Source organism: Thermobia domestica, chromosome 13 (genome assembly GCF_964235325.1).
Source record: "Thermobia domestica chromosome 13, izTheDome1.hap1.1, whole genome shotgun sequence".
NCBI classification, from domain to species: Eukaryota; Metazoa; Arthropoda; class Insecta; order Zygentoma; family Lepismatidae; genus Thermobia; species Thermobia domestica.
In genome coordinates this window covers 90,616,985-90,629,840 of record NC_137466.1, presented here as the reverse complement: position 1 = coordinate 90,629,840, position 12,856 = coordinate 90,616,985, and the positions used below count along the sequence as shown (strand labels likewise).

The following is a 12,856-nucleotide window of genomic DNA, read 5'->3' as shown; positions in this document are numbered from 1 at the left end:
CTGCATCGAATTATTACGGGTGATGAGAAGTGGATCCATTACGAGAACCCTAAACGAAAAAAGGCCTGGGTGAAACCAGGTGAACCAGGTCCATCACAACCAAAACGAGATATTCACTGTGCAAAGGTTATGCTGTGCATATGGTGGGATATGAAAGGTGTGGTGTACTATGAGCTGCTGCAACCGGGTGAAACTATGAATGGAGAACGTTATCGACGACAATTAATGCGTTTGAAGCAAGCTCTGGCCAGAACACGACCAGAATGGGAGAACAGACATGATAAACTTATTGTTCAACATGATAACGCTCGCCCACATGTCGCAAAACCGGTCAAAACCTATTTAGAAAATGTCGGATGGGAAGTTTTACCCCACCCGCCGTATTCACCAGACGTTGCTCCTTCGGACTACTACTTGTTCGATTGCATGAACAACGATTTGATTGGACAGCGGTTTACTTCTTCAGAAGATATCGAAACATGGGTCTCTGACTGGATCGCTTCCAAGGATGAGGACTTCTTTCGCCACGGAATCCGTACATTGCCTGACAGATGGGCGAAAGTGGTGGCTAGCGATGGACAATATTTTTATTAAGGTATTTATGTATTTTGTGTTTGTACTACAGCTTCAATGTGTGCGTACCAACCGCACGAATTAATTCCTAGACCAAATAGTAATAACATCCGTCAATTTCTTTTCCACAAAGCGCCAGAGTTTACCAGGAACTAACTGGAGCTTGTGCCTTGAACTTCTGAGCATCATTCGTCGCGTCTCTTGTTTCTGAATTGATGTCGACACGATATTACATTGCCTTTATCATTATCACATTTCTCTTAATGTCTTGGCAATTTTAAGCGTCTTTGGAACTCCTGATCGTTTGCTAACATTATTGGTTTTCCATAAACTAGGCATTCTCCCACCCTCCCATGCAAAAAGCCGCTCTGTTGCATAGGCATGTAAATGCATTGAAAATGCAAACTAAAACAGGATTTCTTCCACACTATAAGCATATATCTGAAATAAAAGCTTATAGAATATGTTGAATATGCTCTTAAGCACTAATACATGAATTAAACTTTGAAATATGCATTTATGTGCACCATAAAACTTTAAATTCGAGTTCTATTATTGTTGTTAGAAACCCGTACCAAGCTTAACAGATATGCATATAAGCAAACAAAATATGCTTTTGCATAAAAATCCGATACCTAGTCATTATCACTGTGAACAGAGTTTTGGGTTTGGGTACAAAACCTCGCGACGACAATTTCGCGGACCAAAACCTCGCGGGACAAAATCTCGCCGGGCCAAAACCTCGTCCTCGAAAACCTCGTGTCCCAAAATCTCGCCTAGCCAACACCTCGCGGTCCTGATCTCACGACACAGAATCTCGCCTGACCTAAACTACGTGGGACGTAATCTCGCCTGGGAGGAAATGTCGTCAGTATAAAATCTCGTCACGACGATTTCTTCGATGTAGAATATTCCATATATTGCTATATTATGTATTTAATAGTGACACATAATTGGATTAAAATAATGACAAGAAAAAAATTCTAACGCGTTTCTAAATCTATATACATATATATAAAATGAAAATGAAATGTTTGTGACATCATATATCTTGAGCCACCCGACCGATCTCGTTCAAATTTTCAACATAGATGAGGTTCGGGCCTGGATGTTTCCTGTAACTTCACTTAGAGGATCATTATGAAGAAAACGGTGGAATGAAGAAAATGAGAGGAAACGCGAACATCCTCGAGAAAACCCACAAAACTCACAAAAGATTTTCTCTTCTTTCTTCTTCTTCTTCTTCTTCTTCTTATTCTTATTCTTATTATTATTATTATTATTATTATTATTATTATTATTATTATTATTATTATTATTATTTGTAATATGGAATTGCACATTAAGAAACTAACTCATTGGGTAGATTTTAAGAAGAGGTTTCATCACGTGAGGTTTTGACTAAGCGAGATTTTGGTCCGCGATGTTTTGGGCGGCAAGGTTATGAACAGGCGAGATTTTGGCCCATGAGGTTTTGGGCGGCGAGGCTTTGGCCCGCGAAATTTTGGGCGGCACTGTTTCGGCCGCAAGATTTTGTCCATATCCCAGAATTATGTATTATGAATCTTCAATAGTGACTCAAATTAGGATTTTCAGAGTGAAAGTTAGTTCTAATATATCAATTCTCGGAAATAGCTAGGTTTTATTTTAATGATATTTATTAGTGCTTTATTTAAAATTAAATAGGTACGTTTAAGAGAAACTTTGAGCACCTATAATGCTGAAAATACATATTATTATACAACCATTAACATTTTGTTCTACTCTATTTTGTTTTACAACGTTTTAATGATACTCTGTTATACGCATCCGCAGCATAGTAGTTTTACATGCATCCAGCAATCTTCAGAATTTATGTTAGAAAGCGATGTTTCTGTTTTTGTTCTATGTTCTTTTATATATATTGGGAGATAATGTGCACGGTTGACAACGCTTCGGAGGTAAATTTATTCATAGAAACAAGAAAAAAATATGTAAATATTTCCTCAGAATTGCTTAGTTTCAGAGTTACAGGCTGTCAAGAGCTGTGGGAAAATGAACTTTGGAGGTAAATGTCTCCTAAACTACTAGCTATTGAGCTGAGGCGACGTGTTATCGCCTTAGACTTGTAATCTGCTCTATCCAACAACATATATGATTCAGAATCTTTTAGTGACGACGCAAGTGGTTCCCTTACAGGAAGTGAGAGATTCCCAGATATTTTGTTAGGATATGAGAGTCCTGTTCATGATTTATAGAAAGACGTCCCAGCAAGTAACAAAATTTTCGTTGACAGAACATCGATATCTTGAAGTAAATCAAGATAGTGAAGGGTTTTTGTTTTCTTTGCGTGATTGCATAACTACAGAAACGAATGTTTGTTGTTGATAAAATGAAATTAAATAAAGTCTTCAGTTTAATATCTCCGATCATGCCCTTCGAGCTATAGAAAACACATATTTAATGATTTTGAAAGAATTAACGCAATGTGCGAGAAAATGGAGTATCCCCTGAGAAAAACACAGAAACGATATTCTTCCACTACAAACTTACTTGACCTGGGATAAAAAATGGGATCCTTTGCAATAAAGGTGAACGGCCTACCACTGACTCACCATACAGCCCTCTTCTCGCTTTTCCATAACGGACAAAAGAGTGTTGACAATGCATTGGAGGTGATAGCATATCTGATTATGTAACAAAAGTTAAAGAGTGTGTGTTAAGGTGGCAGACATATTTAAAAGCATGGGTAAACAAACTTCCTAAACGGATAATGACAAAGACACTACTACCGAAGTACGATTAGAGGCGGCTCACAAAGAAAAAGAACATACACTGTTCAAGTAAGCCAAGATAAGACATGTAAAATGAGTTCCCATGCATCACCATCTGATTCATTGGAACTCCACTCTGTATATAGTCCTGAATACTAGAGTAAAATTGTGTACCTTTGCGATAGATGTGAAATGAGAAACATCCTAGAAACTGTTGCAACTGTTCGTCACTGGTTTCAATATACAGATGGCATCGACGAATCTGGTGTTGCCTGGTACAATAAAATACACCAGGCATTTCTTAGATCACCGCGGCAGCTGCGACGACTGGCCAATGAGATCCTCACATGTTGCGATAAGTATTTCGTACACTAAATATTTCATCTTACTCCACTGAAAGAAATCCAACTGAGTTATGTCAGTCAAACATGGTGGCCAAGGTAGAAGCCTACTACATACCAATCCAAAGCTCTGCAAATATTTGATTTAGGAATTTTCTGCATCTACGTCAAAATGTGTAAGTGCACCATTGTGTTGGAACCATATTCTTTGCCTAAGTGCTGGTGGCACATACTCTCGAAATTCCGATAATATGTCATGTAGAAACGTAAGATAATTGCTGCCACAAAGACGGATAGACAACAAGTAGGGAACCAAGCTTCGGTCTGAAAGCTCCAGTGTACTTACATGTGTTTCGTTACTAATACTATCGACCTATACTGAAAGGCGTCCCTAGTGAATGTCATATGTACTTTCTGTACAGTGGTAATAATAAGAGCGATCCTCACTTCTTCCTCTAGTCCTTATGGCGTTATCTACAATCGCAAAAGGACATGAAGATTGTAGGCATCTCCTTCCTTATTGGTTAATGTTAATAAATTCATAACCAGTGTTTTCATCGTCCTGCACTTTCGATGTACCAGTATCTCTGTACTGCGTATTGTTACCCATTGGGTATTTCTAGGCGGGTACTGATGGACAAACTCGTGTTTGTGGGTTTTTTCAGGGTTTTCCCATTCTGTACATTATCGTTCCACCAATTCGTTTAATCATTCTTTAATAATCCTAATCAGTTAGGACAGAAAAGTAACTTCAAAATACACGTCAGGGATGTAACAAAAAATCCCAGGGAGGCTGGACTTAATCTATTACCATGGTGGTCTGGAGGGTGGAAGAGTCCGTGTTGTATTCTTTTGTGGGCCACTTGTCATCGCACTTTTGCAATATTATCGTCTTTACCAGTGTCCATCTGTAAAGTTTATTTATCCACGCTCATACCCTATTCAAATTCTTGTTACCTAATCAGTTTTATTACTTTAATATTTCATCACTTCCCGTGCGTCATCACTAATATGTTGTCCGTTACGGACAAGAGGAAATAAAGGTGCATGCTGAGTCAGTGATAGATCGTTCACCTCTACTGTAAGGGACCTCCACTTTCGATCATAAGTGAAGTTAGTTTGTGGTGGGAGAATATAGTGTACTGTGTCCGGAGATAGTTCCTTTTTCTCCCACATTGCCATTGACTTAATTCTTACAAAATCATTAAATATATGTCTCCTTTATCTTACAGACTAAAGATTGTATTTAATTTCATTTTATCAACTACAATCATCCATTCTGTAGCTATGTAACCACGCACAACAAACCAAAAACCCTTCGGTATATTTATTCGGTTCAAGATATCGATGTTCTGTCAACGAATTCTTGTTACTCGCTGGGACACCGTTTCATAAGTTGTGAATGCTACCCATGTATCCTAACGGAATATCCAGGAATCCTTCACTTCCTGTGGAGGAATCTCTTGCACTGTCACTAAGAGTCTGAATCGTGTACTGTTAGATAGAGCAGATTCCAAGTCTAAGACGATAACATGTCGCCTCAGCTCAATGGCTAGTAATTAAGGAGATATTCATCTCCAAAATTCACTTTCTTATGCTTTTGGCAGCCATAACTCCGAAACTAATTGAATCCGAGGAAATGTTATTGGATTTTTTTTTCTGATTTCTATAAGTAGATTCACCTCCCAAGTGTTGTCAACTGTGTACATTAACATCTAGTTTATATTTTTTTAAGTTTTTGTTTTTTTGTTTGTTTCTACTTTGTGTCTAGTATTAGAATAAAGTATTATATTTGAAAGTGTTACTCAAATTAGTTCAAATAACTCTTTTCCGTATAAATAGATTAATATAAAAATACCCAGAAATTACATCTTAAAAAATGTTTGTAATGTGTTAGGTGCAAGTTATACTGATCATTCTGCTTATTTATGTGTGTTGCTAGACACATTTGTAAAAAGGAAAGACTCACAATTGAAACTTACGTATACATGGTATACAGATATTACTTACTCAATAGCTTTTACTTATTTTTTTTTTAAAAAAAGAACTATATATAATTTAACTTGTTCGGATAAAGAGCTGGTATTCATAGCATATACGGGTATTTTTGTTACCGTTAATGTGAATTTTACCCAAATATTTTTCATTTGTATCCAAATCGTAATATTTCTTTATTGTTTCTTTGAAAACTTACAAGGAAATTCCCAAATCTGAGCGAAATAACTTAATCCGCACCATGCCATTTTATTCATCATTCTTTACCATTACTCTTAACAAACATTTTTGTTCAATTCCAGAAACCACTTGTTCGACATCCTGGTGATGCAATGGCAATTGAGAAGGCAAGGCAATGTGAAATACATGTTCAGGCCAAGAGAGAAAACTGCTGCAAAAGCTGGCTGTCGAAATTTCCAACTCGTTCCAAGCGTATTGACGTCATCTCACGAATCACATTTCCACTCGTCTTTGCAATCTTTAACCTTGTTTATTGGTCAACATACCTCTTCAGGGATGATGTGGAACCTGAGTGAATGAACTCTTGTGTTTTCCTTGTGGCACAGACTTTCTCCATTAATATAGTGCCAGATCCAAACGTCCAAGTTAACTTTGCAAGAGACACAAACATACACACATATATTAAACACAAGTGTATATATATATATATATATATATATATATATATATATATATATATATATATATATATATATATATATATATATATATATATATATATATATATATATATATATATATATATACTGAACAAATACACGTTCTCACGCCTACGATACCTACTCCTTCCAATTGCCTAACCAAAACCAACTGAAAAAAGTTTTTTTTAATGGAAATTCAGTTGAAAGAAGTGGAAGAATATAAAAGTCTATTTAAAAATTGAAAAAGAAGTACATTTTAAGAATGTTGTAAGAAACAGATTGGAGGTAAGACTGTTATTATGGCCTCCATATCACACCAATGAAGAAATAATAATACATGGCAAAAGAGAAGAAAATCACTCACTCCTTGATACAAGCAATAAAATGATCAAGGCAAATCAGGGTTACAAACCATTAGACAAAACCGCAACGCTTCCCCTTTCCTTCAAAAAAAAAATGTCCTCAGTATTAAGTTAAAAAAAAGAGAGTTTTTATAGATGATATAATATGCTCAATACATAAATATATAATACATGATATACATATTATAATGTAGATGCTTTGAAACACTATGTGATGTGCTACGTGCTGTTTTCAAATGTATAATTATACAAAATAAGTGACATTTACATGCTAGATTCCAAGATTATGGTTAAGAAATTACTCCAGACTATATAAAAACATCACAGTTGTCCTCACTCCATTTTTTTTAAAAAGTAAGAGTAGTCACATCCTAAAATTAATTTATATTTCACTTATCTACAATACAGTAAACAGTTCTTTTTTAAAATTTTGGAATCAAGACAAAAAAAAAAGCATATTAGGCAGCTAGATGTGTTCCACAAAACTGATGTGAATATGTAGTGCCTCACAATTTATTTTAGTTAAGATGTATAATGTTAGATCTATGGTACAATTGTACAGATTCTGTGTCTCCCTGAATTAACGTATATTTGTTTACTGAAAAGAAAATGTACAGGCCTATCTACAAAATGTAACATCTATTAGTTTAGTTTCTATATATTATTTGCCTTTCTCATTATAATTTTGCTATCAGGTGATTCATCTGATTGGTATATATATATATATATATGTAAATAAAACTGTAGTATACCCAGAATCAACTTGTTCACACACTTAAAATATTTCATACGTCAGGTACACATATTTTTATGTATAGCCTATGTTTTGTACATATGCTTTATAGTACCTCATGTAATGTTACGAATAAAAACAACCAAGAATGTCTATATAAGTACATAATAACGATTTCTTATACAAACATTTTCAATTCGTGATCTTTTACTGAACATTTTATGCTCGCAACTTTTGTCAATTTGCACCCTCTTGAGATTACGTGCTAAATGATTACTAGAAACAACACATATTCAAAGTGTGAGGCATTAGTGATACTATAGCATTATTTCAGCCTATTATCTTATATACGTATATTTAAATAAAAGTGACAAATAAGATTTTCTCTTTTCTCAATGACAGTGAAGAGCACAGAGAATTTCATATCCTTTACACTTCTACCAATGATATTTAAAGTTTCTTTACGTTTTTACTACGACCAAACTTTTTTTTAAAAAAAATCTAAATCACATCTTATATATATTTATAAATAGCCTTTCATATAACATAGAAAGGACTTGGATATTTAAGTGTGAGTAAGAATAACAAGGTGATGTAATTTAAAGCAAGAATAAAATCATATACATCGAAAATTAAAACTACGCAATAGTACAAAATGTTAACTTCACAAGAGCAACAGTTCATTTTAGTCATGAATTGCGATGATCGCATATAAGATATTGTTTAAACACATTTCAACGTCGTTAAATGAAAAAAAAAAATGTAATTTAAAATAACTAAATTCAAAGCTATTTTCCGAGACTATAAATGAAAATGCATGTTCATTTTTTTTGTGTATATGTAAAATACAAATTTCTAATTTTACATAAAACTATTAGTTAATACAAGAATACGTAGACGATGTTAAAAGAGATCCAAGTCCGTGCATGATAATTTAGATCAATTACCGTTTTGATAAACACTGACAAGGAGTATATACTTCTAAGAAAAATTTTAAACAAGTTTTGATGAGTAGTTCTGTACGGATTATATACTATTGTTTTCATTTGTAAATTTATTTTTGATTTTCGAAAAGAAAAAGTAAACAAAAAGAAAGTATGTGAATTTTTGTATTAGTTCAGAGTTTGTCAAGCCCTATAGTGCTGTACATAATGCTTTGTGAGCAGGACTGCAAACTTGTTTCTCATCAAAGAGATTCAAGATTTAACTTTGCTCCATGTACAGTAATTCTCCATTAAACACATTTGTATAAACAAATACAACAATATTTGCCTCCAAACAAATAGTTTGTTAAAAAAAATTGTGCGTTAGTATGACCATGAGTGAAGCTCAAAATACCAAAGAACTATAGAATAATAACTAGATAAGTTTGTCTAGAGTACTACATGACGGTTTGAGTGCATTTATGTAGAAATAAGGAAAAAATAAAGGTTTATATCTATTTGTATAGTTTGCCTCAAAGCTTCTATGACTTTGTACAACTATACTTCTACAGTATTGTACTGGTATATAAACGAGAATTGGAGACTAGAAGTACCAATTGTGAGAGTAAGTTATTGAATTTAATTTTAAAAGAATGCATTTTGAAACAAGACATGTTGTTTTGTTAAAAGTGATGGTAATCGGAAGTTGAAATAAATAAATATTTAAAAGAAAAATGTTTAAATTGTATCTGTTCAATCAACAATTTTTGATTATGCCTTAACAGTTGTTTAGAAATAAGAAAAGATAAATGATTTAAATTGAAAGTAAATTAAGTGCAATAAGTATGAGTATATAATAATGATGATCACGAAGCACTTAACCGAATAGTGCAATAATAATTTAGCATTTTATCAACTACAATATAATATAATAATTAAATAATATATACTATTAATTGAAGACAGTACTGAAAACAATGTTTTTAATATATTTTTAATGGATTGGTATGATGTATAGACAGATGAAAAATCGCTAATTACACAGCCATACACACACAACAAAATCTGTGTATCGGACCCCAGGGTGTGAATTAGGTGTATTTTATTACACATAATCCAAATTTCGAAACCCCAGGACAACTGACCGTGTCAAAGTTTTGTTATGAGCAACCGTGTGTCCTCCTTATCCAAAATCGCTCAAGCCTTTCGCACTTAACAAAAAATTGGGATGGTCAGTCGTTCTGGGGTTTCGAAATTTGGATTCTGTGTAACAAAATACACCTAATTCATGCCTTGGGGTCCGGTGCACAGAATTTTTTATTTTTTGTATGTGGCTGTGCTATAAATATACACACTGGTAGAAAATGAAAAAATACACATCTGGAAGCACGTAACGTAAAAAATAAAACACCGAATTCACGTGGGTTATTGGTAGAGGGTTGCACATACGATGATTAACAGCGCTGCGCTGTGAACGAAGTAGGAAGCGATTATTAACGGTGGAAATTCCGAGCTCATTGCATCAGTTTCTGACATGCCATAGGAGCAGTAGAATGTTTCCAGTACCGTATTGTACATCAAATCGGGAGTAAACATTGAAGACATGCAAGGTTCGTGTAACGTTCAGTTAATGGAGTCTGAGCAAGAGCTTGTGAGAGTTTGGAGCGTTTGGATCCGCAGAACCGCCATTGTGATCTGATCAAATGATCTGCCATTGCGATTTATTTGACCACAGGATCACATACTAGGATCGATGTTACATATGGATGCTAACCATCGGCAACCGTTTGTCGATGTAGAATTACTTTCAGGATACCACTTGTGGGACTTACCCTCATACCTTGCAACCTACCTCCAATGTAGTAGCGAAAGAAGCAATTAGAGTGGCATAGGATTGGATTGAGTGATGATTGACAGTTCCACTTCGATGCAAGTAAAGAAGTAATGATTGTTTGCGGGTAGAGAATAGATCGGATGAGCAGAAACTTCAATAAGGAAGCGACACATAGGACCAACACCAGCCATCATAATGTGAAGAAATATAACTTACAATCACAATTTAATATGTTGCTCGTACAGCAAACATTGATTCATACATCCAAAACATTTCAACCCGTTCTCTTGTCATTCTTGCACTGGTAGGGAATATACTGTTTCAACAGGACAATACTCGCCCACACATCGCTCACGGTATCCAAAGCTTTCTTTAAGGTATGTGTTAAATACTCTGGCATGTATATCTCCAGGCCTTTCCCTCATTAAGCATATACGGGACTTGGCTGGATGGCGTAGGGTTTGATCTCCAACTCCAGCAACAAGCCTTGATCAACTATGGCACCAAGTAGAGGAAGCATAGAATGCTATTCATTAGAATGGCATCTGACACCTCTACAACCACCTCCAGACGATAGTACAGGACTGCATTGCATCTGGAGGAAGATACACAATATACGGACACATTATTTTTCATATATTTTGTAAATTCTGTGCACAGATATAGAATTCCTCTGCTTGATCATATACCATGTATAAACTACAATATATGTATACGAACCTTTAGTCTTTGAGGTCATTCAGAAATAGGGATGCGCACAAGTCGAGTCGAGTCGAGATTTAAGCCTGTCTCGACTCGTCTCGAAAAAATGTTGTCTCGATTCGAAAATATGTTTCTGTCTCGATTCGTGTCTCGACTCGAATTCGAGACGAGACGTGTCGAAATTCGAGTCGAGACAAAATATATAGGTTAAAATATACGCATACATCAGCCAGAACACTATGACTACCTACCTAATTGTCAGTATGTCCTTTAGCACGGATAACAACGACGGATTCGCACCCTCCCATCGTCATGATGAAGAAGGTATCGGGATTCATCAGACAATGCAATGCTCTGCCACTGGGTCAAGGTCCAGTGACGATGGCCACGTGTTCATTTCAGTCGTATTTGCCGATATCGTGGTGTTAACATTCGCACAAGGATGGGTCGTTGGCTGCGGAGGCCCATCGTTAGGAGTGTTCAGTGCACTTTGTGTTCAGACACACTTATACTTTGCCCAGCATTAAAGTCTGATGTTAGTTCAGCCAGAGTTTGCTGCCTGTCCTACTTTACTAGTCTGCCCAGCCTACGACGTCCGACATCTGTAATGAGATGGGAGGCGCACAACCCCTCGACATTTGGACGTCGTTTCCCCTTGGTTTCGCCACTTGTCGAAGGCACTCACCACAGCACTCCTCGAACACCCGACAGGTCCTGCAGTTTCCGAAATCCTCCTGCCGAGTGTTTCTGAGTGAATACGTTCTTCAAAATAATATTAAAGATTATAGAAAGATTTTCAAGACATTCGAGTCGAGTCGAGATTTTTACCAGCAGTCTCGACTCAACTCGTGTCTCGACTCGAAAATTCGAGTTGAGAAATGCGTTTGTCTCGACTCGTCTCGAATTTTACAAAGTGTGTCTCGACTCGTGCGCATCCTTATTCAGAAATAACATTACGCGCGGATGTCTTTGGAAAGTGTGTTACTGTCTCCTCTAAGACTTAAAACTAGTAATACTATTATATATCTTCTGTACGGCACAATGATTCGAGTTGGAGACTGCTGAAAGACCAATGAAAATAATCTTCCTGTGCTAATTGCTTATATGACACTGAACAGACATGTCCAAGCTGCGAAGCAAGAAAAATGACCTAACTTTGTCACTAAGCTCTCATCCTTAGATAATTGCTAAACACATATGACATTAAAATCTTTGAAATGTTAGCATACGAGCTATCATTGATTGCTTTCTGACGGGATAGCCTGCATTCGAGATACCATAGCCTTATTTATGTATTATTTACGCATAAATTGGGTTCACAAGCAAAGTGGAATCTTCAGCGAGTAAATAAGTTATCTGTTCCTTGTTGGTGATTCCGGTATACAAATATATGTGCAATATTCAGTTTCTTAAGCATGTTGGAAATCTTTGAAGCTTAACGCCTTTAATGGGGATCCTGTTTTCAATATTTCATCCTCAGGTGATTTGTTTATCTGGCAGATGGCTGAACCATGCCGAGTATAGATTCAAAAGATTCCGTATCTAGATTCAATTTTCAAGGAGAAACTGAAACGCTCTACCCGATTTAGTATTGTTTTCGGAGTGCGCCTAAAGACGCATTCCCCATTAAAATGTTTACTTTACTACCTTACGTAGTATTACTGCAACAACAAGGTTCTCATAATCAATTCGTTCTATATAAACTGCACGACAAAACATATTTTCTCCGTTGTGGTGAACTTTACAGGGATTCACTAATTACGCCATTTAAAGAACTGGTTGAGTTTGACCACTTGCTGTTCGACATCTAGAAGAAATTTGTAACAATATTTCTGGATTTTTTTTTCTAAATGTAGTGATTACTACTTATACATGTATGTATGTTTCTGTCGCAAACTATATTACTATTGCAATGTACCTACAAACTAGATTCATTGAATCTCTTTGAAATAGACTTTTTATTTTAAATTTAGTCCAA

At 35.6% G+C, this 12,856-nt stretch overlaps 1 protein-coding gene across 4 annotated transcripts in view; it reads left to right on the top strand.

Moving 5' to 3' along the window:
- Nucleotides 1-9,077, top strand: part of GluClalpha (glycine receptor alpha 1) — a 387,349-nt gene extending 378,272 nt beyond the window's left edge. For all 4 annotated transcript variants that reach the window (XM_081736064.1, XM_081736063.1, XM_081736066.1 and 1 more), the window contains one exon: nt 5,965-9,077. In XM_081736064.1, the coding sequence (XP_081592190.1) occupies nt 5,965-6,198 (234 nt within the window). In that variant the 3' untranslated portion in view covers nt 6,199-9,077. The remainder of the gene's footprint in view (nt 1-5,964) is intronic.
- The last annotated feature ends 3,779 nt before the right edge of the window (nt 9,078-12,856 follow it).